The sequence below is a fragment of the Staurois parvus genome, unplaced genomic scaffold, assembly GCF_062004578.1.
Source record: "Staurois parvus isolate SC_StPar_1 unplaced genomic scaffold, SC_StPar_1.0 ptg000025l, whole genome shotgun sequence".
Classification (NCBI taxonomy): Eukaryota; Metazoa; Chordata; class Amphibia; order Anura; family Ranidae; genus Staurois; species Staurois parvus.
In genome coordinates this window covers 28,560,357-28,587,822 of record NW_028317821.1, presented here as the reverse complement: position 1 = coordinate 28,587,822, position 27,466 = coordinate 28,560,357, and the positions used below count along the sequence as shown (strand labels likewise).

Sequence of the window (27,466 nt, the reverse complement as noted above, 5' to 3'; positions counted from 1 at the left end):
GATTCCAGCTAAATTGGTTGAAAGCACAACACTTCTCAATTTAAAAATCTTCTGGAATTGGGTGAAAAAATAATGGCCTAACAGTCATTGCTTCCTATCAGATGCAGCTACTATTCAGGCACCTGTGGCTGCCTGAATGCACTAGCCTGCAGCAGAGATTCCACCATCTACTCTGTTAGTGTGGATGGGGGAATCAACTGATTTCTTCTTCAGCTTGCAGAAGATCAAGCTGTGTATGATGGCCTTAATTGTGCAGCCAGTTTTGCTCAGTATCTGATCTGCAAAGAAATATACCTTTTAGGAAATCAGACTGTTTTGATTCTTGAATTGAATGAATCTCTGTAGTTTGGTGCCTCCAATGGTTCCTAAGAAAGTTCTTATGGTAAATCTAACTTTGTATCCTTAGTAGTAGATATACTGTAATTTAATTATTCTGTTACGGAGTTGTCTGGTAACATTTTGCAACATTTTACTATTGTGTTTATTGGGTATTGTTCCTTTTTATTTTGCAAAACAGTAAAAAAAAATCTTATATTTACTCATTCTAAAGGGAATACTGTAAAATGTCTACACTGCTAAACCCACATTCAGTTTCATGACTTTGGTAAAAATAATAACAAGAAGATAAACTTTTTTTGTTATTATGTCTTATGCTTGTAAGGTGCAGTGAAGATGGATAGTATCTGTTTGCAGATTGCTACATCTACTGTGACAAATTAAAGTAAGCTGCATTATTTCTTTTTACAGAACTAGGTACAAATCCAATAGATAGTTCTGGGATTGAAAAAGGTGCTTTTCAAGGCATGAAGAAACTATCCTACCTCCGAATTGCAGACACTAATATAACCAGCGTTCCTAAAGGTAAGAAAAACAAAATATTGAATTGGGCTTGTATCTATTATTATCACTGGTAACATGAGCAATGTATTGAAGTGTATACAAACCTAAACAATAAGCTGCATCCATCTATCAACAGATGATAATGAATTGTCTTCCAAAACAGCCATTGTACTTCTGTCACAGGGAGGGTGGCTGCAGGATCAGGAATATATTATATATTCTACCCTAAAAGCACTTTGTTCCCAAAGGTGAACTTATCCTTTAACATTATCATGTGCAATGCAGAACCAGCTATGGCCACTAATCCTGTACGGTAAGTGATGTTGGTAATGCTGTTAGAGAAGTCCACAGGTACAAAAAAAAAGATAAGTACCTATCTGCACTGCACCCCCACTAGACTATACAAGCAGTAATTCTTAAAAATATACATGAAAAAGCACCATAAGTACGTTTTGTGTATAACTGATCTGAATTTCGCTTTAGGAGACAATATTTGACCAGTCTGATTTGTTGAAAGCACTAAAATATTGGCTGACATTATAGAAAATATAGCTGACATTATAGAATAGCACAGACAAGCCAATTAAAGGGTTTTGTTAGGAGCTTCTAAAGAAGACCTGTACACTGGAAACTGTTTCCAAAATTGCAAACTGAGGTCAAAGGACTAGTCATCAGTGCATGTAGACTTACTACAGCTGAGCCTTCACCATTAATGACTTACTATGTCTTGTTTCACATTCTATCTTTGTGCGGAGGCAGCCTTCCACTGTGCATGTGCAGCCCTAGGGAAAATGTCATGCTCCATCCTGTAGTAGAAGGGATCGCTTATTTTAACAGCTGTAAGAAGAAAGAGTGAAGCCATGTAAAGCAGTGTCAGTTTTCTGGCATGCATCTGTTATCCTCCTGTTATGGTCCACAGGTATGCTACCATAGGAGAGGCATTATAGTAAGATCTGATGGCATAATTAGGATGCTGCTATGGTGTAGAGCATGGGTATCAAACTGGCAGCCCTCCAGCTGTTGCCAAACTACAAGTCCCATGAGGCATTTCAAAATTGACAGTTACAAGCATGACTCCCAAAGGCAGGGGCATGATGGGACTTGTAGTTTTGCAACAGCTGGAGGGCAGCCAGTTTGCCACCCCTGGTGTAGAGTGACTGGATTGTAAGTTTTTTAATATGGTGAACTAACCCTATAAATCTAAAAAAAAAGGCTCTATCAACATAAAATAAAAAGCAGTATACCCCCCAAAATGCATAAACCTAAAAATACTACCCCTTCTGAAAAGTAAAAAAAAAGGCCCTGGAAGGGACAGCAGCTAAAAGGAGCCTCTGACCTTAAAGCATGTACAAAATAAAATTAAACACACAAAAAAACACCAATAAGAACAAAAAAGAACAGAAGGTGTTAATTACTCTAAGAGCTAGCAATCAGAATTAAAGTACACCTTCCTAACTGACCCTAGACTTTCAATAGGCAGTTTGTCACTTTTCTGTATCCTTCCCCTATTGCTGCTTCCAATACACAGACACTATGGCTGCTCCCTCCCTTCTTTTGTAGTGAAGTGATTGGCTTATCCAAACATTCCCTAATTGGCCCTTACAGTATATGTTTGCTGCCCATAGTACAAAGGCCATGCAGTGAATTAAGGTTGAAAAATTAAATCCCCTAGGGTGAATCTACACCTACATTTACCAGGATCATGAATTTAGAACCCACAGGATTTACCTTGAACACCTTCGTAGCAAAACACCAAACATTCCATAACTGTTTAACCACTAGCCTACAGGGCACTTATACCCCCTTCCTGCCCAGGCCAATTTCCAGCTTTTAGCGCTGTCGCACTTTGAATGACAATTGCGCGGTCATGCAACACTGTACCCTTATGAATTTTTTAGCATTTTTTTGAGACAGATAGAGATTTCTTTTGGTGGTATTTAATCACCTCTGAGATTTTTATTTTTCTTAAACAAACCAAAAACCACTGAAAATTTTGAAAAAAAAAAGTTTTTTCTTAGTTTTTGTTATACAATTTTGTAAATAAGTGATTTTTCTCCTTCTCTGATGTGCGCTAATGAGGCTGCAGTGATAGGCACTGATAGGCTGCACTGATGGACACTGATAGGTGGCACTGATGGGCACTGATGAGGAGGCACTGGTAGTTTGCACTGATGGGCATTGACAGGCATCACTGATGGGCACTGAAAGGCAGCACTGATACATGACACTGATACATGGCACTGATAGGCGGCACTGATAGGCGGCACTGACTGGCACTGATAGGCGGCACTGACTGGCACTGTTAGGCAGCACTGATTGGCACTGTTAGGCAGCACTGACTGGCACTGATAGGCGGCACTGACTGGCACTGATAGGCGACACTGACTGACACTGATAGGTGACACTGATTGGCAGCACTGATAGGTGGCACTGATTGGCATTGATAGGTGGCACTGACTGGCACTGATGGGTGACATTGAAAGGCAGCTCAGATGGGCACTGATATGTGGCATTGATGTGCACTGGTATGCACTGATATGTGGCATTGATGTGGCACTGATGGGCACTGGCACTGATGGGCACTGGCACTGATGGGCACTGGCACTGATGAGCACTGACAGGTGGCACTTCTGGGGCCACACTGATCATCAGGGCACACTAATCATCAGTGCCCTGATGATCAGTGTACATGTGCCCCCTGCAGAAAGCCGATTACCGGTTCTCCTTTCCTCTCGAGCTGTCAGCGTGACAGCTCGAGAGGAGAGAAATGCCGATAACCGGCATTTCCGTGTTTACATGTGATCGGCTGTGATTGGACACAGCTGATCACATGACCGAGCCAACATCTTCAGCTCTTTCCGTGATCCGCTGTGCCCTGAGCTGCGCATGCGCAATGAGAATGGTAGGATGTCATATGACGTCCTATCAGAACGAGAGAACCACCTTGCGCTCATCATTGTACTATAGGGCGTGCGGAAGGTGGTTAAAATACAGTATATGTAAAACCTTTTCTTGAACTTTTCTTATTTGCTTCCATTTGGACTTTTAAATGTACCAATTAAGCAATTTGTTATATCTGTTTGATAAGAGCAAAAAACCCTGTTGATCTTAGAAGTACAAAGCTGTCCTGTGACCGATACATACCTACTGTATTATCTCAAAAACCTTCCTAGTTCTTATCTTACACATCAGAATGGTTTGGAGTTATGTTGTAGAGATATCAGAGAGGGAGTCGTTGAGTAGTTTAGCAAAAGACATTGGACATGGTTGACACCATTCCATGTTTTGTCAGCCCACAACACAATAGGACTCAAAGGGTTAGTTCACCTTTACAAAAATAAAAACTGCCTATGCAGATAAGGGGTGTTTGTAGACTGCAGCTCTGACTAAAGTTGAATAGTGCTCTTGCTATAGGTGTAGACTATTTACCTAAAGTCAGACTGAAATATTGATAAAACGTTGCTAAGTGAGGCCTAGTCATTACTGTTCACCTCTCCCATCACAGGAGTGAGCTTTTTCTCTGATTCAGACCCTCTCACATGCTCTTTCTCACTTCTGATGTAGTAGCTCTGAACTCACTCCTGTGATGGAAGAGGTGAGCAGCAATGACAAGGCCTCACTTAGCAACTTCCTAGTAATGTCCTGGGAGTGTTCCAGTTAGGCTTCAGGAGGTATGTAAATGGCCTACACCTGTAGAATGGGCATTATTCAACTTAAAGTGGTTGTAAAGGCTGAGTGCCCATGCACACATGTGCATTCCAGATTTCAAGATCTGGTTTCAGTGCGGATTGCAATCTACTTGTTCGGCGGTTCAGGGCGGGTTCAGGATTGGTTTTTGTGACACAGCTGCAGATTTTACTGTTTACAACTTCAGGGCTGGTATGGATGCAGTTTTGCAAGGCTTTTTTGGTTTTGCTGAGGTGGATAGTAGGGGGAGGAGGAGAGCAAACTGTGCTGAAACCTGATCCTGAATTGAAAACTTATCTTGAACTGAAATCATGTTCACCACTGATGACATGTGCAATTCAGAAGTGGTTCCCATAGAAGTCAATTGCCTGTATTCCGCACCTGAACTGGACTGCTCAGAAATCGGACAGGGCTCTTTTTCTATCCACACTGAATCCACATTGCTAGTGCGCCGGACATATGTGAACAGGTACCATAGGAAGCAATGTTATTTCACATGTCATGCGGATTGGAAGCAGTTCAAACCGCATCCTATCCACATATATGTGAACTGGCACTGAAGGTTTTTTTTACCTTCATGCTTTTTGTGCATGAAGGTAAAAAAGCTTCTATGGGTTGTTCCCCACACAGCCCTCCTAATTCTCACCTGGGTCCTCCTTTGATCCAGCAATCTGCATGGGAGCCTTGGCTGTCCTGGGTCTCTCTCTCCTCATTGGCTGAGACACAGCAGTGGGAGACAGCAGAGGCAGGGCAGAGCCACTGCACTGTGTGTCTCATGAACGCATAGGGCAGGGCTCAGGAGCAAGCACACACCAGTTCCCCCATAGCAAACAGCTTGCTATTGGGGGCACTGGTCAAGGTGGAGGAGCCTGGAGTGCCAGCAGGTAATGTTTGTTATTTTTTAAAAATCACTTACTTTAACATCACTTTAAGTCAGAATTGCACAGTTTGATTTTATCTACAGATGCCACTTATCTGCATAGGCAGTTTTTTGGCAAAGGTGAGCTAACCCTTTACAGTTGTGAACATACAATGGTACAGACACTTTCTAATACAGGTATTACTATGCAAGTACCATAACTGTTTTTGGTTAGTTTCAGAAATTATCTCTCTTACCTTTTTTTAGAAGTTTAATAAGTTCTGTCCTGTGACTATGCATCTGTTTTTCCTGAGAGTTGGGGGCGGGGATACAGTACACTGTGCAGACACATAGTGTGCCTGTATTCCTGTCTGTTCCGCCTGAGGAAACATGAGCTTAAGCAGGGGATGTGTTTAAGAGGAAGGCTGTGATTGGGAGGGGGTATGTGCTAGAGGTAGGCTGTGGTTGGTTGGGGGGGGGGGCATGGTGGCTGAACAAACTGCCTAATACATACCTACCTAAGCATGCTGTTTGTCTGCACAGTATCCTATTCCTCTGAATGGACAGCCAAAGGTTGAAAACCGACCACACAAACACATATCAGCTTCTGTGCTTTGTGTGGTCAGTTTAGAACAAGGAAGGAAGATAACTAGCAAAATCCATCGGTTACTTCAGGTGAAATAAGTACATGAAAATGATAGAGATTTATAAAGTACATATATGTGAACACACATATAGAGAAAAAAGATATTTAAGATAACATACACTTTAAGAGTTGAATGCATTTTTAGCAGATCAACAGGTATTCTGTACTTCTTTAAAGGGTTAAAACATGGGGAGGAGCGCATGTATTTCAGAGATGTACTGCCTTTTTTTTAAATTTTGCCCTGACAGATGTTAAGGTCTGTAGCACACAGACCTCAGCTTGTATAAAAAGCAGTGTGAACAGCAAGCTTTGACAGTTGCTTTCAGCAAGCTTTGTTGAAGCTTTTAAAGTACCACTCACCTTCAGTAAATGTTGAACACAAATCCTAATAGGAGTGTTAACTGCAACTTTGACAAGCTGCTAGCAGGCTTCTACTGGCTTTTAACAAGCTTCAAGAAATGCTGAAGCCTGCTAGCAGCTTGCTTAAAGTGGCATTCAGCACTCCCATTAGGATCTGTGTTCAACATTTACAAAGTATACCTGAATAATACTTTGAAGGATTCAACAAAGCTTGCTGGAAGCTCTGCAAATGCTTTGTCAAAGCTCGCTGTACACACTGCTCTTATACAAGCTGAAACCCATGTGAAACAGGCATAGTGACAAGCTGCTACTAAAAGGGGTTCTTTGGGCCTTTTACTAGTTCAATGTAAATAGAAATGGTCTAGATTTTTAAAACTTAAAACCAGCAATAAAAAAAGCAAAACATAAATATTCAGGAACTATAAAATTGTAGATAACTTAAAAAAGCCACTCCTATGCAGTGGTAAATGAATACAAAATGGAAAAAATATTCCTTCTCAACTAGTTACAAATATACTGTTATTACTGATAAATGCTGTGAAGTATATTTTACATGGACAGTAAAGTGAAAAACATTTGGAACTAAAGTTCACAAGTGAGTCGTGAATATACAAACTACTGTTTTACACACCTTGATAATTTGTGTTAAGTGAGTTGGCTAAAAATGGGACCATTGCACTTCACCCTTTGATAAATATGTCCTACAATTTTAAGGCAGGTTAGTTTATTTGTGGACACATTGTTAATATGCTGTATGTAGGAAAAGTATCCACTGGAAACATTTCAATGCAAATGCAAAACTATATTAAAATGTGCTGAGATTCTGGACTTGGCTTTGTATAAATCAGTAGTTCATTTTGATGACCATTGAATTTCCTATGAATTAGCTGATTTGTAGCCAGCAAAAGTCTTTTGAGGACAATCTAATGTTAAACTTTCTTGATTTCTACAGCTGTTTGAAATGTCTGATCCGTTTATTGGCTGACTAGCAAGGGAGTTTCCCTAAATGTGTCTGCATTTGTGACCAGGCAGTTTGCGCCTTAATATTTTTCACTTAACGGTGTCACTCATTTCTTTGTACACAAATAATACTCATGGAGGACAGACACTAAAAATTCACATTCCCTAATCTCTTCACTGGGTGTAAAAGTTAACCTTTTAAAACCGTGAAGTGAATTTAGAAACTGAGAAGTAACGATTTTTTGCACGTCAGCTTTTTTTTTCCATTGCAAGCCTCATAGGGCTAGCTTTTCATGTCTCTCTTTGTTCATTATCAACATGATGCAACACAGAAGGTCCTGTGTATTAAAGCTGAACTCTAGGGAAACAGCTAAATACACAGATAAAATACACATACAGTATGAGAGCTGTTTTACCTGACAAAGGAATTGTATTTCTGCTCATCCATTTCTGAAATTTACACAGCTCTACTACACACCACATTCGTGTCTGACAGGGCAAGAGACCTTTTTTATGCTGCAGTTCAATAACAATTATAGGTTTTGTCTCTCCCCCAACCTGTAATTTGGACAGTAAAAGGAGAAGCAACAAATAAGGAGTTCCCCTCTCTGTCACTCTTCGCTCCTCTCCTATCAGTTTTCTCCTGCACAAACAAACTGTTGCTTCTCCCTCCCCCACTATGAGCTCTGCTGTTCAGGGTTTGCAAGAGGCTGATAACAGTTTAATTTTTTAGCAGAGGTAAAGCTGAACTCCAGGCAGCTAAATACACAGATGGAGCTGTCTGGCAGGACAAGAGACCTGATTTTTTTTTTCTCTGCTGCAGTTAACCACTTCCCTCCGGCCCATTTACATATAAACGGTCAGATAGAAGCAGTGCCGAAGCGGGTTGCCGTTTATAAACAGCGCCCACATTTACTGCCTGTGTGCACTCCCTGGGATCCGGTGCCAGCTATGTCCAGAGGACACAGCAGAACACCAACCGCTGTACGGGACCTCTATGTGAGATCCCAAACATGTGATCACTGATTGGCCAATCAGTGATCACATGAATAGTAGTAAGCAAGATGTCACTTCCTGACATCATTGCTTACTACTTGTGAAATCTGTGAATGAGGTCACATGATACAAGGCTATTCACAACAGCCTTGTACCATGTGACAAGCTGTGACCAGTCACAGCTTTCACAGTATTTCTCAGTGGCTGCAAGAATGCAGCCAGAGAGATGGAGAAATTATTGCTTTTACAGCCTTTATGGGTGTAAAAGCAATCAGTGTAAAAAAAGAAAAAAAATCTTCATCACCCCCCACAAGTAGTACAGTGTCACTATGGTGACACTGTACTGCTAGGGTGACGGTATGTTAACAAAAAACATAAATAATAATATAAAAAAAAAAATAAAAATGTATAAAATGTTTTTGAAAAATTATAATTTTTGGTTATAAACTAATTTGGGTAATGTTTTCATACTAAAAAGATAGCTGAATACATTTTGGCCAAGATTTATAAAGAAACATTATTTATTTGCACAATTTTATAAGAAAAACACTTTTTTTTCAAAATATTTCGACTTTTTCATTTATATAGTAAAAAAATAAAAATCCCAGTGGTGAATAAATACCACAAAAATAAAGTTTTATCTGTCTCAAAAAAATGCAAAAAAATTCATATGGGTACAGTGTTGCATGACCGCGCAATTGTCATTCAAAGTGTGATAGCACTGAAAGCTGAAAATTGTCCTGGACAGCAAGGGGGTGAAAGTGTCCGGACTTGGAAGTGGTTAAATAAACACATATAGGTCCATTGCTCCCTCCCCAGCCTGGGCATTGACAGTGAAAAGAATAGTAGTAGACTGATGGCGTAATTGTTCCTTGTGCTGCTTCTCTACTCTATAATCTTTGCTTTACTGGGATTGCAAGATGCCAAGTCAAATTTAGGTGCTTTCCTCTTTTGGGGGAGTTATGAGAAATGGCACTCCCCAAACAGGGTATTGCACTAAACGTGTAAATAAATACCTTCTCTAAGTAGAAGAGTGAGTTTAATAATAAAGTTGGCCTCTGTGAACAGAGGGGATTCTCTTCCTGGTAAATTATCCAGTAATCTAATAATCTAATCAAAGTAATTGAGATCAGAGGAACTACTCATTAACCAGAAGTATAAAAATGCAAACCAGTATGCAAGCTTTATATAAGAAAAGATTAAAAACAGTACATACATCCAATGAACAAACAGGTATTATCAGCAAAGGGCCTACCAAGAGTCATGGTGGAAATGTGAACATATACCTGGGTATATATAGTTATAAATTAATATACCTACAGATGAATGTTGCAGCAAAGTTCAGCTGCAGGGTCCCCCAGTGCTGCAGCATCCATCTTTTTGTCAAAGACCTGAAGACAAGATCTGTGGTGATGGGGAGATTCTCCAACAGTTGTCCAACCAGCCTGGAATGCATCTTCTGCATAGAAGTTGTGGTATGGAACCAGAATTCATAGTCAGCTCTCAGCTGTCTTAGTCCCTAGTAGTTTCTAATCCGGCATGCAACGAGACCTCTAACTACCAGAAGTGGCTGTCAGATGCAAAACCTAGCTCTAGCCCATGCTGTTTTTTTAGCCTTATATAATCCCAAACCAGAAGGGAGAGAGTTAAACAAAATAACAAGAGCTGCATACACACTCTTTTACAAACATTCAGCAAGGTGACCACTAAACACTTTCACCATATCACAGAACTAGTTACTGTTTATGATATAGTGCATGCAAGATAACAACAAGACACGTATACTCTTTTCACTAGTCTGTAGAGGAAAAAAAAGACACACACACACATGTGATGAACACATTTCAATACGTTCAACTTTTGTCCCACCAGTCCACAAAATATTTAGCCAAAAGTCTTGGGGGTAATCAAGATGTTTTTTAGTAAATGTGAAACAAGTCTTTGTGTTCTTTTTGGCCAGTAGTGACTTTTGCCTTGGAATTCTCCTATGGATGCCATTTTTGCCCAGTCTCTTTCTTGCTATTGAATCATGAACACTCACCTTAAATGAGTCAAGTGAGGCTTGCAGTTCTTTAGATGTTGTTCTGGGTTCTTTTATCACTTCCTGGATGAGTTGTGATAGTGCTCTTGGAGTAATTTTGGTAGGCCATCTACTCCTGGGAAGGTTCACCACAGTTCCACATTTTCTCCATTTGTGGATAATGGCTCTCACCATGGTTCGCTGAAGCCCCTAAGCATTAGAAATGGTTTCGTAACTCTTTCCAGGCTGATACATGTCAATTATTTTGTTTCTCATCTGTTGTTGAATTTCTTTAGATCATGGTATGAGGTGCTGCTTTTTGAGATCATTTAGTGTGCTTCACTTTCTCAGACAACATCTATTAAAGTGATTTCTCGATTCAACAGGTCTGTCAGTAATCAGGCCTAGGTGTGGGTAATCATAGTTCATTGATGATTTAGCAAGGGTGTGGGGGCACTTGTCTATTAATCCCTTCTGACCTGGGTTTAGCAACAGCTTTTCCATGAACTCTCTCTCTCCAGTTTCGCCTTCTGTGGTTTTCAACCCTACAACCCAGAAACAGGAAGTGCATGATATATCAGCAGCCTAGGCAATTATAAATACAGACATTAGAGGGCAGCAGATCCCCACACACGTATTAATGAATACAGAACTAGATTAATCTGTGTCTTGTATCTGCCTGGACTTCAGCTTTAACTGTTGTTTTAAAATAAAACAAAATAAAGAAAAGGGGATAGTGACAGTAAAGTTATTCCCTGCAGGCAATCACCCAGTTAAGTACAATGTATATCAAAACAGACAGATGAACTTATCACGGTGCCTAACCAGCGAGGCTCTAATGTTGCTGCAATAGAGGTTGAAAATCTGGCTCTGCTCTCTGGCAGGAATACCTAGATCACAGAAAAAAGTCACATCATTCTGCAGATAAAACCATTCTCATATATGTGTTTTCCCTGTTTAGTTACTTACTTCTTTAACCTCTTCCCATCCACCCATAGTCTATAGACGGCATACGGGAAGCTTTGCCGATGATGACTAACATACTTCCAGCCCGCATCAGTGGCTCCTGCAGGAGCCCTGTGATTAGTATATCGTTCAGACACAGCGGATCACATTACCATTGTGCCATGCGATCACATGGTGTTTTACCATGTGGTTGCTGTGTCCAATCACAGCAATCACATAGTAAACAATGGAAAGTGAAACTAAAGATCGCTTCTCTCTGCTCTCAGTGTGAGAGCAGAGAGAAGCAATCCTGCAGCCTGTGAGTGTACAGCAGCCTGTCAGGCTGCTTGAACACTCACAGACTGCTGTGGCAGCCAGCCAGCCACAGTGTCCCTGATCAGTGTCCCTGTGTCGCTGATCACTTCACCAGTATATTTATAATAAATAATGCAGCCAGCTCCTGTCACCTGTCACAGTGCACACAAAAAAAAAAACCATACCAATGTCCTGATTAGAGATGAGCGAATCGAACCAGGCGAAGTGGAATTCGTTTCGAATTTCAGGAAAAATTCGATTCGCGTCGAATCCGAATATTTGCATAATTCGGGTGCGCGAATCGGATTTTTCCCTATCAGCCGGCAAAAGTGTCCCTGCAGAGAGCTCCGCTATTTCTGACAGTTCTCTGACAGTTCCTTCACATGTACAGCGGTTGAAACATTGTATCTATTTGTTTCCATTTAGGATACAGATGTTTTTATTCGGAAATAAATAGATACAATGTTTCAACCGCTGTCAACCGCTGGAACTGTCAGAGAACTGTCAGAAATAGCGGAGCTCTCTGCAGATACACTTTTTGCTGTACTGGAATACTTCTTCTTTTCATTCTTCTTTTCATTCTTCTCATTCTTCTTTTCATTCTTCTTTTCATTCTTCTTCTCATTCTTCTTTTCATTCTTCTTCTTCTTTTCATTCTTCTTTTCATTCTTCTCATTCTTCTTTTCTTCTTCATGAAAAGAAGAATGAGAAGAAGAATGAAAAGAAGAATGAAAAGAAGAATGAGAAGAATGAAAAGAAGACTGAAAAGAAGAAGAAGAATGAAAAGAAGAATGAAAAGAAGAATGAGAAGAAGAATGAGAAGAATGAAAAGAAGAATGAGAAGAATGAAATGAAGAATGAAAAGAAGAAGAAGAATGAAAAGAAGAATGAAAAGAAGAAGAAGAAGAATCTTTTCATTCTTCTCATTCTTCTTTTCATTCTTCTTCTTCTTCTTTTCATTCTTCTTCTTCTTTTCATTCTTCTTTTCATTCTTCTTCTTCTTCTTTTCATTCTTCTTCTTCTTCTTTTCATTCTTCTCATTCTTCTTTTCATTCTTCTTCTTCTTCTTTTCATTCTTCTTCTTCTTTTCATTCTTCTTCTTCTTTTCATTCTTCTTCTTCTTCTTTTCATTCTTCTCATTCTTCTTTTCATTCTTCTCATTCTTCTTTTCATTCTTCTTTTCATTCTTCTTCTCATTCTTCTTTTCATTCTTCTTCTTTTCATTCTTCTTTTCATTCTTCTCATTCTTCTTTTCTTCTTCATGAAAAGAAGAATGAGAAGAAGAATGAAAAGAAGAATGAAAAGAAGAAGAAGAATGAGAAGAAGAATGAAAAGAAGAATGAGAAGAATGAAAAGAAGAATGAAAAGAAGAAGAAGAATGAAAAGAAGAATGAGAAGAAGAATGAAAAGAAGAATGAGAAGAAGAATGAGAAGAATGAAAAGAAGAATGAGAAGAATGAAAAGAAGAATGAAAAGAAGAAGAAGAAGAATGAAAAGAAGAAGAAGAATGAATGAAAAGAAGAATGAGAAGAAGAATGAAAAGAAGAATGAAAAGAAGAATGAGAAGAATGAAAAGAAGAAGAAGAATGAAAAGAAGAATGAGAAGAAGAATGAAAAGAAGAATGAGAAGAATGAAAAGAAGAATGAGAAGAATGAAAAGAAGAAGAATGAAAAGAAGAAGAAGAATGAAAAGAAGAATGAAAAGAAGAAGAAGAATCTTTTCATTCTTCTCATTCTTCTTTTCATTCTTCTTCTTTTCATTCTTCTTCTTCTTTTCATTCTTCTTTTCATCCTACTTCTTCTTCTTCATCCTCATCCTCATCCTCTTCTTCTTCTTCTGAGGATGAGGATGAGGATGAAGAAGAAGAAGTAGGATGAAAATAAGAAGAATTCCAAGCCGGCAAAAAGTGTATCTGCAGAGCTCCTCTATTCTGCAGATACACTTAGAGGAGCTCTGCAGATACACTTTTTGCCGGTTTGGAATTCTTCTTATTTTCATCCTACTTCTCCTTCTTCTTCTTCATCCTCATCCTCGGAAGAAGAAGAAGAGGATGAGGATGATGAAGAAGAAGAAGTAGGATGAAAATAAGAAGAATTCCAAGCCGGCAAAAAGTGTATCTGCAGAGCTCCTCTATTCTGCAGATACACTTAGAGGAGCTCTGCAGATACACTTTTTGCCGGCTTGGAATTCTTCTTATTTTCATCCTACTTCTTCTTCATCCTCATCCTCATCCTCAGAAGAAGAAGAAGAGGATGAGGATGAAGAAGAAGAAGAAGAAGTAGGATGAAAATAAGAAGAATTCCAAGCTGGCAAAAAGTGTATCTGCAGAGCTCCTCTATTTCTGACAGTTCTATGTCAGAGAACTGTCAGAAATAGAGGAGCTCTGCAGATACACTTTTTGCCGGCTTGGAATTCTTCTTATTTTCATCCTACTTCTTCTTCTTCTTCATCCTCATCCTCTTCTTCTTCTTCCGAGGATGAGGATGAAGAAGAAGAAGGAGAAGTAGGATGAAAATAAGAAGAATTCCAAACCGGCAAATAGTGTATCTGCAGAGCTCCTCTAAGTGTATCTGCAGAATAGAGGAGCTCTGCAGATACACTTTTTGCCGGCTTGGAATTCTTCTTATTTTCATCCTACTTCTTCTTCTTCTTCTTCATCCTCATCCTCATCCTCAGAAGAAGAGGATGAGGATGAGGATGAAGAAGAAGAAGTAGGATGAAAAGAAGAATGAAAAGAAGAAGAAGAATGAAAAGAAGAAGAATGAAAAGAAGAATGAGAAGAATGAAAAGATTCTTCTTCTTCTTTTCATTCTTCTTTTCATTCTTCTTCTTCTTCTTCTTCTTCATAGAACCGGCTTGGAATTCTTCTTATTTTCATCCTACTTCTTCTTCTTCTTCATCCTCATCCTCTTCTTCTTCTTCTGAGGATGAGGATGAAGAAGAAGAAGAAGTAGGATGAAAAGAAGAAGAATTCCAAGCCGGCAAAAAGTGTATCTGCAGAGCTCCTCTAAGTGTATCTGCAGAATAGAGGAGCTCTGCAGATACACTTTTTGCCGGCTTGGAATTCTTCTTATTTTCATCCTACTTCTTCTTCTTCTTCTTCTTCCTCTTCATCCTCATCCTCATCCTCTTCTTCTTCTTCTGAGGATGAGGATGAAGAAGAAGAAGAAGAAGTAGGATGAAAATAAGAAGAATTCCAAGCCGGCAAAAAGTGTATCTGCAGAGCTCCGCTAAGTGTATCTGCAGAGCTCCGCTAAGTGTATCTGCAGAGCTCCGCTAAGTGTATCTGCAGAGCTCCGCTAAGAAATAGCGGAGCTCTGCAGATACACTTTTTGCCGGCTTGGAATTCTCCTTCTTCTCATCCTTCTTCTTCTTCTCATCCTTCTTCTTCTTCTCATCCTTCTCCTTCTTCTCATCCTTCTTCTTCTTCTTCTCATCCTTCTTCTTCTCATCCTTCTCCTTCTTCTCATCCTTCTTCTTCTTCTCATCCTTCTCCTTCTTCTCATCCTTCTTCTTCTTCTCATCCTTCCTCTTCTTCTCATCCTTCTCCTTCTTCTCATCCTTCTTCTTCTTCTCATCCTTCTTCTTCTTCTCATCCTTCTTCTTCTTCTCATCCTTCTTCTTCTTCTCATCCTTCTCCTTCTTCTCATCCTTCTTCTACTTCTCATCCTTCTTCTTCTCATCCTTCTCCTTCTTCTCATCCTTCTCCTTCTTCTCATCCTTCTTCTCATCCTTCTCCTTCTTCTCATCCTTCTCCTTCTCCTTCTTCTCATCCTTCTCCTTCTTCTCATCCTTCTCCTTCTCCTTCTTCTCATCCTTCTCCTTCTCCTTCTTCTCATCCTTCTCCTTCTTCTCATCCTTCTCCTTCTTCTCATCCTTCTCCTTCTCCTTCTTCTCATCCTTCTCCTTCTTCTCATCCTTCTCCTTCTTCTCATCCTTCTCCTTCTCCTTCTTCTCATCCTTCTCCTTCTCCTTCTTCTCATCCTTCTCCTTCTCCTTCCTCATCTCCAAGGGCATTTAAATTAAAGGTACAGTGTTCTGCACTAATTGAAAGGCTCTCTGAAGCCTAGAAAGCCTTTTTATAAGTTGAATTCGTAGCGAATAAATTCGCATCGAATCGAATTTCTTCCTCAAATTCGGCGAATCAGCCGAATCGAATTTTTGAATAATTCGCTCATCTCTAGTCCTGATCATCACCATACCAGCGTCTTGATCACATTCTGTTACATTTTTGGGGTAAAAATAACCAAAAACAGTGCATATTATTTAGTCTGTGTGAAAGCTATAGAGTCTACAAACTATGGAATACATATTTGAAAATTGAGCAGTTGAGACCCTAAAATGCCAGAATGATGAATGGCAGTGATCAGGACACTGGTATGGTGGTGATCAGGACGCTGGTATGGGGTATGGCTGTGATCAGGGCACTAGTATGGGGTATAACAGACACCATGACGCTGGTATGGCATATGGGGTGATCAGCCATGCCCCAAACCAATGCTCTGATTACCGCCATATCTCATACCAATACCTTGATCACCACCATATACCATACCAGCACCCTTATCATCGCAATACGCCATACCAGCACCCTGATCACCACCATACACCATACAGTGCCCTTATCACTACCATATCCCATACCAGCATCCTGATTATTGCCATGCCCCTTACCAGCATCCTGATTACCGCCATGCCCCTTACTAGCATCCTGATCACCCCATATGCCATACCAGCGTCATGATCGCTGTTATACCCCATACTAGTGCCCTGATCACAGCCATACCACAAACCAGTGTCAGGATCACCACCATACTCCATACCAGCATCGTGATTACCTCCATACCCTATACCAACATCCTGATCATCACCATACCCCATACCAGCATTCTGATCACCACCATACCAGTGTCCTCATCACTCCCATACATCATTCTGGCATTTTAGGGTCTCAAGTGATCAATTTTCAAGTATATATCCCATAGTTTGTAGACTCTATAGCTTTCACACAGACTAAATAATATACACTGTTTTTGGTTATTTTTACCCCAAAAATGTAACAGAATACATTTTGGCCTAAAGTTATGAAGAAAAACAAAAACTAAGCAACATTTTTTTTCAGCATTTTCTGTATTTTTTCATTTATATAGCAAAAAAATTTAAAAAACCCAGTGGGGATCAAATACCAGCAAAAGAAAACTCCATTTTTGTCCAAAAAGGATACAAATATCATATGGGTACAGTGTTGCATGACTGAGTAATTGTCACTCATATTGTGATAGTAATGAAAGCTGAAAATTGCCCTGGACTGGAAGAGGGTGAAAGTGTCCAGACTTGAAGTGGTTAAAATTCAACTTTTATCTCTTTTTGTGGAAATCATACTTTATTTTAACACTCACCTGTGGGCAAATATTTTTGATTAGAAACGTTTGAATCTTGGGTATAAGTTGTGTGAATCTTTAGTGAATATGTTAACATATAGAACCCTAAATCTTCCAAAAAAATTTACATTCTTTAGGTACAGTTTTTACTGTTCACTTTTGAGGGAAAGTTCTTTATTTTTCATTGTCTAGAAAACTGTATAGTATGTTAGTGATTTTATATAAATTGCATTGATTTATGTTTTGTGTGTCCTAACCATTCTATGTTTTACCCTAGAAAAAAATCTGGCAGGTCTCAGTATTCAATGCCAATGTGTTTATTTGTCTAAAATATATTTATTTCTAAACTTTCTTCACAACTAGACTGGACCAAGAAATTTTATTTATTAATTACTAAGGGTTCAAGTTTTGATTTTTGTAGTCAGAGTTTCAATAAAGCTTTACATTTCTCATTTGAATGCTTATATTACTTGCTATGATTTATTTTAAAGGTCTGCTTTGTCCAATTCCTGGCTCAGCTTTGAAAATACATCTTGCTTTTCTACTGAACCTGTCAGGACACAAATATATAGGCTGCCTTGTACCTGTAGGCTAGGTGCTGTCTTCTTTATCCTTTCTTTACTACTTGCTGAGTCACTGACCTGGAACAAGTATGAGCATATCAGTTGTTTACATAAGTATTACAGGACCTTCATAAACAGTTCCCATAGTCCTATCTTGACAGATTCCCTTTAGGGTACACTAAAGCTGAAAAAGATGGAGGATCCGTTGCATTAGGAAAAAAACCTACTTATAATATTTTAATATCTTTATGCATGTAACCGTATGAACTCCTGTACAGACAGCTATTAAATGAAAATTTGCTGCACAGCCTAATAAGTTTTGCTAAAAGGTTATTACTAAAAGAAAACCTATTAGCATCACAGGTACACAGAAAATTCAACAAACATTCAATTTGCTTTTAACATTCTCCTCCTTCATGCTATTCTATTCATGTTTATAAAGCTGGCGTTGTTGAATTATCAATACTGAGTGTATAAAGAGAAGATATCTGCATGTTAGTTACTTCCAGAAAGTTTTGAGAACCCTGTAAGCTATAGTGTCAAACCCAGTTTTATTGCATGCTGTACCAGCATTAGGGTTGCCCTCAAAGGGCTGGTTGTATCTGTAAGACTAGCCATCAAGAGCACCCCATCTCCCCTTACATCAGATGTACAGAGAGCCCCCCCACTATCAGAAGTCAAGAGTCTCCCACCCTCCCTTACCTCACAGTGCACCTCCCTTACCTTATGCTGCTGCCAGGAAGAAGCTGGGGACAGGGATGGGAAGCCGAAAGTACAGGGTCTGGAGGAGAAATAGAGGAGGCCTGGAGTCAACTTCCAGAGTCTGCTGAATGCTGTGATCAGGGGAGGCAGAGACAAGGGGGTGTTGCGATTGTACAGAGAGGCGCAGGATCTGTAGGAGGAGTTCTGTCCTCCTCTATGCGGCCGACTGCCTAGTCAAGCTGGAGGTGGAGAAGAGGGGGGTGCAGCAGCTGCAGGAAAGGTGTGAGGGCCACATGAAATGGCCTGGTGGGCTGCATTCGGCCCACAGGCCTTGTGTTTGACACATGTGCTTTAGGCCCTCTCAGTACCATGAATGTATTTGCCCACAAATTCTTAAAGGTGGCCACACAAAGAATATGCACAAACTATAAATATTCAGTGGGAATCCTAACAGCCCTAACAATAGTTTTTTGGTGGCAACTCCCATAAGAACTACCTGCACCAAAATTTAGGCAAGCATTTGCATCAGAGTCAGTAATATTACTGACACATACAGCAAATTAAGGTAGTTTTTACTACTGCCACTTTAAGAACCAGTCGCTTTGGACGTGAAAAATTCTTAAGGAATTATTGACAGTTCTTAAATGAGGAAACTGGCAGTAATGTATACTAACTTTGGGCTGAAGTAAAGAGATATCTCAGATCAGGCCGTGTTTGAAGCTTGAAAGCTTTCATTTATGTGACATATTCCCTCATAGTGCTTCATCTCCTGCCCCATTTAGCTGTTGATCGGGAAGCTAAATGTAAAAGGGGATACAGGTGATGTCATTACCCAAATATGGCAATGTCCGTGTTTGGGAATTTATTTGTCGGTGGCTGGAAAGAGTCTGATGGGGAACTGAGAGACTAGTTTCTCATCAGGACTACGTTACCACCATGGCAATAGGTAGATTCAAGAGCCGGTATTGGACCGAATAGTGGCTTTGGATCCACCCACTGCCATGGGCTTTCAATAAAACGTATAGCAGACCTGATGGGAAACTAATCTCTACTACAAAACTTCTCAGCCATGCACCTGCCAGTGTGACAGGCACACTGGCCAGGGAGAGAGGGAAGGCGTAAATGCACTGATGCAGATGGTCAAGTGAGGGGTAAACAAGGATGTCCTCAAGTGGCCAATGTCCTCCTTATCAACCTTTGATGGCTACAGTTGTTACGAAGCCGTTGGCTGGACCACAGGGTGCTCAAGGTTGTAATGCTATACAATAAAAACCTGTGGCTTTGTGTAATAAAATAAGGCAGCCTTGATCCACCCATCAACTTGACAAATTTTCGGCAATTTGGGGCAATTTCTGGGCATTTTGCCAAGGCATGCCTGAAGAACCCAAATGTCACACCAAGGTGCCACAGCACCCTAGTTAAAAAAGGCTGATATAAATTACAGTGGAATCATTCTTCTTCTGTATGAGGGTTTTGGGAGGGGATAGACCCCTTCATTTTATTACATAGATAAGCAAAAGTCAGTCAGAATTAAATGAGGGATTTCAGTATACACTGAAAATTCCCTACAGAAAATGTGTAATAGAAAGATGAAGATCTCTCTGTAAATTATGTTGATGATCTCCAGCTTTATGACTTTTCACTAGTGAATTTAATGTATTTTAATGGGATTTTTAAAAGGTACTTGCATTAATTCCAGCTAATGTGCTTTACTTTTCGTTGTGATTAGGTCTGCCAACTTCTCTAACTGAACTACATCTTGATGGTAACAAAATTGCAAAAGTTGATGCTGACAGTTTCAATGGACTTAACAACCTTGCAAAGTAAGTACTGTACAGTAAATACAGTAATATAGCGTATTCCTTGCCAAGAAACAAATTCTTTTGATTTAATAACTATATAGTGTTGGGGATGAGCTTTGGGTTTGGGTTCAGGTGCGACCAGAATCCAGCTTGTTCACAGCCTTAACCTCCGGCTGATGTTTTCTAAACAAGCAGGTGGAGATCCTGGGTAACGTCATTAACCATATTGATCATGACCAATTTTGACCAATAACATCTCCCAGCATCCCAGAGGCTGTTGTTTGCTTTACAGTGAACCAGGGATCCATAATTTGTAATGAGAGTAGAGATAGGGAAGTACCATCAATTGGCGAGTCATTGTGACAGAGGATCTTTGGGTACCACTCATTATGATTGACATAGATCAGCTTTGCTGGACAACATAATTGATGTTGGATTTACATCTAGTAAAGGGGAAGGGGGAAGGGGGCAGCAGGCATGCAACCTTCCCTCCTCCTGAAGCATACCAGACTTCTAAAGGCAATTATGTTGTCCAGTGTTGTAGATTCACATCAAGATGAGTGACACTCAATGATGTTGACCTGCCAACACAACAACCTACCCTGCCGAACAGTCTTCCCCTCATGCCACTCCCAACACAATTGACATATCTCCAGACAGTAGAAGTAACAAATGCACTGATGATAGTACTACTGGAGCAACAACACTAGCACTACTGACACATAAAAGCTAGAGCCACTGCTGTGCTAGCATTAGTTAATGACAGTAGCATTATCATTATTATGGCAGTATTGCTAGTGTTACCACATTGGTAGCTCTAGCTCAGCAGTACGTTGTTTAGCGATGTACATCAATGTCAATCCTGACAACATTACAACCTGCTTTTCCCAACAATCTGTACCTGCTGCTACTCCAGTTGCAAATGACAGATCCCAACCTGTTTTTTTCTGATTTTTAACAAAATGGCTGGATGTCCTGAGTGATGTCACTGACCAAATATGGTAAGATAATTTTTGGTCAATGATGTCACCCAGCATCCTTAGACCCTTTGTGTACATACAGAAGCCAGATGGGAATCTGCCATTTGCAATTGGAGTAGTAGCAGGTGAAGATCATTGGGAACAGCAGGTCGCAATGTTGTCATGATTGATATTGATGTACATCGCTAAACAAAGTCATCAATGTTGGATGTACATCAGGTACATTGTTTATTTTTTATATAATAAAGGACTTTTTTCAAGTGTGGGTGCTTTCAGTTATGGCTTGCATTTTTTTCAATGAGTAACATGGAACACTATGTATCATCGCTAACCATTTGAGGATTTTACACATAGGCATAAATGTTAGTTTTAGGCTAAGGGTTAAATGATTTGTCTACATTTTAAAACAAACAAAAATTGACACCTATCTGCTGGGAATTTGTCATAGAATAAGGAGAAGTGATGGGAGCAAATTGTCTTGGAGGTCTGTTTATCTTTTCTTTTGGCAGGTCAGCAGGCATTGTTTATCATGATTGACAATAATCTACATTTTTGGATGACATGATTGATAATGGGTTAACTTGGTGGGACATTTTTGCTATGTACCCTTTACTCATTCACACCAGGGGGCGGCTATATCTAGGGGCCTCCATTTTTTTTAAAGGGGGTTCCAGATTTTAAAAGCCCTAGCCTGCAGACCCCTACTGTGATCAGCCCAGGGTTGTAGGGAAGGAGCCCTTGTCCTCATCAACATTGGGACAGGGTGCTCTGCTAGAAAATCCCCCCTGGCAAGTTACCCTCCCTATGTTGAGGCACGTGGCCTGTATGGTGCATGCTCATCCTACTTTTCCTTGACAGGCTACATACTCAGATAAGGTTTTAGTTTGGATCTTGGAGGTATCCCATGTTATTTTCTTTTTTTTGCATGGTGTACCCCTTTAAATCTATACCAGACCATTATCAAAGATATGGGTCTAGTATAACATTTTCAAAATATATAAAAAAATTATGGTTATTAATATTTCCTTGCAACCTTCATTTTAGCTATAACAAATCTCCTAGGGAGCCCCCCACCCCAAGAGTCCTTCAAAATATGTATTATACCTTTAAAGGTCTGGTATACATTTTGGGGGTCCCTATGCTACCTTCCATAGGTCAAGTGGTTAAAGAAAAGAAAAAAAAAGCTGGCAGGGAAATATAATTTAGCATCAATTTAAATAGCATTTCCGCTATATTATAGTGTTTCTGTCATACAGGTATGATACTTCACAGGAAGGTTTAGGGCATCCCCAAGCAAATTTTTTGAAAAATTACCTTTTTAAATATTCCACTTTAAGCATTAATAAAATTGCTGCTCCCTGCATTAGTGCAACCCCCCCAATGCCTGGCCTTCATTGATCATTAGAATTTCATTGAAAATTTCAGATCTCATTGGTTTTGATGGGGTTTGGATTAAAATTCAAACCTTCAGCACATTTTGGCAAACCCACTGCAAACCAAACCCAGGTACATTCAGTTCATCCCTATTCACAAATTTATGTTTACACCTAAGTCTTATGAGCTGTAGATCTAATAATTGTTAGCAGTGGTTCCCTAAGATCTGAAGTTATTTCAAGGGTTCCTTACTGTTAAAACGGTTGAGAAAGGCTGCCCCAGAGGCTGCAATAGTTGGAAGGCAAGCACTGACATACAACGCACTTTCTAAATACCTCATCCTTTCTCAGATAACACATTCCAGAGTGCACAAAAATGTGCTTTTGAGAATTTTTAAAGGAAGCACCTGAAATAATATAGCATACCTTGGGCATGTACAAATTCCAAAATGTTTTATGTGGTATACTGCTTTACTAGAGAGTTATTAGACTTCATTATACATCTGCTGTCATTATTAGTAGTAAATGTTGTTTTTCTTAAGTGGCAGTTAAAAATGATGATGATGAAGCCAATGAATCAGTAGAAAAATCTCGTGTAAAAACGAACGGTTGTATTTTACTTCTAGGCATTTCTCCTATTCCTTAAAGCATTGTACAAATGACATGATTTATTAAACACCATTAATAATGCATTAATGATATAAAGGCTGGGTGTATAGGTTGTAAGAAATTGCAACACCTAAACACCTGGCAACTAGTCCTTCATAACTTAAATAGCATTAAACAAATAATTAAAATATTCAATTGCAAAAGAACATTAGTAATAATTACAAGTTTTGCTGCAGGTGAAAGGAATCTTCATTCACGTACAGAGCTATGGTCACCAGTTGTAACTTCAGCATCCAACATGTGTGAGTGAAGTTGATTTACTAAAACTGGAGAGTGCAAAATCTGGCGCAGCTGTGCATGGTAGCCAATCAGCTTCTAACTTTAGCTTTTTAATTAAGCTTTGAAAAGGAAGGAAGCTTATTAGTTTCTGTGAAGAGCTGCACCAGATTTAGCACTCTCCCATTTTAGTAAATCAACCTCAGTGTTTCACATGCCTGCATCCATTCCACACACTGTGGCCCCACCTGCTGGATGCTATCTCAATAGTGTGTCTATGGAGCTGTCTGCCAATAGCAAGCAAACCTGTCCACCAAATCAGTAAATGCACACATGCAGATGCATTGGGCTCAATTTTCGAGTACACATATAAATTGTTTACTTAGCATAGAAAATGTTAATTTAGCTTAGAGAATTGAGTGAAGCTTTGTTAATTTCTACCATCAAACCATGCACAAAGCAAATCCCTGTTTGACTTTGTTAAGGGAGCATTCACTTTACTAAGCCTCCTTTAATAAATCATACCAATTAGCAAGCCCGGACTAGGACAAAAATAGGCCCAGGATTTAGACTGAGCAGCCCAAGCCCGGGGACCCTTTCCTCGGTGGAGGAACGCCAGGTTGACCTTTGAAACCCTGTAGTTCTGCCACTAGTGTCAGTAGGCTTTTATTTTTTTTAGAATTTTATATTTTATTACCCCCATTGGGGGGCTTTGGTGAGAGAGAAAGAAAGAGAAAGAAAGAAAGAAAGAAAGAAAGAAAGAAAGAAAGAAAGAAAGAAAGAAAGAAAGAAGGGGGGAGAAGACCCAAGACTGCCAGGGTGGGGCAGACATAGGAGGAGAGGGCAGGAGGAGAGCTTTCTCTCTCCTCTCCTGTCTGTGGTGGTGGTGGTGGTGAGGAGAGAAACTGTCAGCACTGACTATGGGCTGTGGGAAAGATACTCTCTCAGCTCAGAGACACAGGGAACAGTCTATCCTGACAGATTCCCCACAGCAGCCCCTCCTATCCAAGCGGCCCCATCCCACTGGGCAAATGCCCGGTGTGCCCTATGGCCAGTCCAGGCCTGACGATTAGATCTGGCTATGTCAGCAGGTGGTGTTGTAAAAGGTACAAATAGATAAACAATAGCAAAACAAACCAGCAGTTAGTAAACACCAGAAGCCAGACCTAGACAGGTGCCAGTAGAACTATATGTAAATTTATATTGCCAGACATACAGCAAACATACAGTACCTTTTGTGATTCACACCTTCTTAGATAAGGAAACAGAAACAATTGAGTGCTGTCTATGATGCTTTTTTTATTTGCACTAGCATCCAAATTTTCAGGAGAAGCTTTTGGGAAGTACCCCCTTCTTCTAGATCCAAGCAGTACTAATACAGAAGGTTTTGGCAGAATGTTAAGTAAGAAAAACAAAAAGCTACAGCACCTCAAACACATGAACACACATGAAAAATTAACTAATACCAACATGGTGTGCTGCCCCTTTACATAAAGTGCAATACTTAATTTGCAAAGTAAACAAGTGAATAAAAACAATCAAAAAACATTAGAATTCATGCATAACCATAGAAAATTTGTCAAAATGCAGCAGGAGTGACAAGAGCAAGTAATTGGCTGTAGAGGGCATAATAATCTGGCAAACATAAAGTCCAAAGGCACAACTTAAATTAGTAGTTCATGGGAGGAACAAAGAGTTCAAGGTTTACAAAAAACAAGCTATAAGGCAAGATTGTCTAATGGATCAGAGAAGGAGCTGCCCAGCATCTCAAGTGGTTCAGCAACTTCCAGCCACAGCAGAGGTCCAGAGTTTAGATCCAAGGCCTGACAGCTTCATTGTTACATGTTTCTGTTAGGCTAAGCAAATATTGTGTATCCTTAAAGTGTTACTAAACCCAGGACCCTGCATTCACTATATCTGGTCTCCCACAGTACACACAACATGGAAATGCAATTATTTTAGTAAATATAAACTGCTAAATACCTTTTTTTTATCAGCAGTTAGAGTGGTCTTGTGACATCTATCGGTGTTTAGCTGAGCACTGGTTAAAGTTTGTAGGAGGAGTTTTCTTTCTGCTCTAGGAGGATGCATAACCCCTGACCTCTATCTGGACAGTGCTGATTGGCCCTGTACTAATCACATGCACTCTCCCCCCCAAGAAAAAACCCTCTCTAGCAATACACACTAAACAGAGCATGTGCAGAGTGTCACCACACCATATGTCTTATCAGGAGATAAGAGGGGGACACTGGAAGAACGAAAGGATCAGAGAAGACAGGATCAAACAGCCTTTTTACACAATGCAGGAGATTAACCCCTTAGGTTCCACAGTCAGTATAACAAGCATGTTTTACTGCATATACAGACTGATTTTACTGTTGTGGGTTTAGTAACACTTTAAGCCTCCCTATGGCAACATTTTATAGTGTTTAGGCCCATGTTTTTTGATTTTTCATTGTATACAATTGTATTTTCATTGCACACATTTTATTAGTTACAATTGCTTATATAGCACTGACAATATACTCAATGCTATACATATATTCTACATTCACATCAGTCCCCGCCCTCAAGGAGCTTACATTCTTTCATTGTTCAACATTGCTTCTTATAGTTTCAGCAAGAGGTTCAATTGATAGGTTAAAAATTAGTAGCGACAATGGGCATCCTTGTCTGGTACCATTCGTAATTAAGAATGGTTTGGATAGCATGTTAGATACATAGACTTGGGCAAAAGGATTTGAGTGAAGTGCTGAAATAGCATTAATAATTGTTCCTGAAAATCCAAATTTATGCAGTACTTGGAACATGTATGTCCAGTGTATCCTATCAAAAGCCTTTTCGGCGTCCAGAGCAAGTAATAAGGAGGGAATTTTATGTGAATCTGCGTAATGATTTATGTTGATTAGTCTCCGGGTTGCGTCAGATGTTTGTCTACCTTTAGTAAAGCCTAACTGATCAGGCTTGATCAAATCTGGGAGTATATTGGCCAGTCTGCACTCTATAATATTAGCGTATATCTTAATATCATTACTTTATAAAGAAATAGGCCTGAAATTTTGTGGGTTATCTGGATCTTTATTTGATTTGGGGATTGTTACAATTAATGCTTGTAGCATTCCGGAAGGTAATGAGGCGGAAGAAAACACATCAGTGTATAGTTGGTTTAGATGAGGTATTTTTGAAAATTTTATAGTATTTGCTGAAAAATCCATCTGTTCCCAGACTTTTGCCATTGGGTAGTTTTTCTATTGTTCTGTTTATTTCATTTATTGTGATAGGGGATTTTAAGGTACTGAGTTGTGATTTCGAAAGAGTGGGTAAGCGAATTTGTGATAAAAATGCTTGTATGTTTTCCATAGAAGGTTGGGGAATGTATTTGTCTTGATTTAAGTTATAAAGCAAATCATAGTAACTAGCAAATGAATTTGCTATTTCTTGAGGATTAGTGATTTTAATTTTATCTTTTGGGTTGATAAGATATGGTATTTTAGTTCTAGTATGCAGGGATTTAATTTTATTCCCTAGGTATTTTCCTGCTTTGTTTCCATTAGAGTCGTAGTTGAGTTTTAATCTTTGCATATTGGTACAATAGTAAAGAGAGTAATTTGTTTCTTAGTCTAGAGAGTGTATTTGAGGTAGTTTGATCAATTTGAGTTTTATTTAGCATTTCTAGGTTGCGAATATCCTGTAGTAAGTCATTAAGCTGTTTATTTCTTTGCTTTTTAGCTTTAGCGCACATTTGTAAAATTATATCACATATACAGTCATGGCCGAAATTGTTGGCACCCTTGATATTTTTCCTGAAAATCAAGTATTTCACACAAAAAAGGTATTGCATTAACACATGTTTTGCTATACACATGTTTATTCCCTTTGTATGTATTGGAACAAATATAAAACAGAGGCAGAAAAGCAAATATGACATAATGTCACACAAAACCCCAAAAATGGGCTGGACAAAAGTATTGGCACCCTTAACTTAATATTTGGTTGCACACCCTTTGGAAAACATAACTGAAATCAGTCGCTTCCTATAACCATCAATAAGCTTCTGACACCTCTCACCCGGAATTTTGGACCACTCTTCCTTTGCAAACAGCTCCAGGTCTCTCTTATTGGAAGGACACCTTTTCCCAACAGCAATTTTA

At 39.5% G+C, this 27,466-nt stretch overlaps 1 protein-coding gene across 1 annotated transcript in view; it reads left to right on the top strand.

Annotated features, from left to right (window-relative positions):
- The window catches only part of DCN (decorin), a 78,379-nt gene that overhangs the window by 39,954 nt on the left and 10,959 nt on the right, over positions 1-27,466 (top strand). Inside the window, exons 5-6 of the mRNA XM_089652609.1 lie at positions 748-861; positions 20,005-20,098. Of these exons, the coding sequence (XP_089508735.1) occupies positions 748-861; positions 20,005-20,098 (208 nt within the window). The remainder of the gene's footprint in view (positions 1-747; positions 862-20,004; positions 20,099-27,466) is intronic.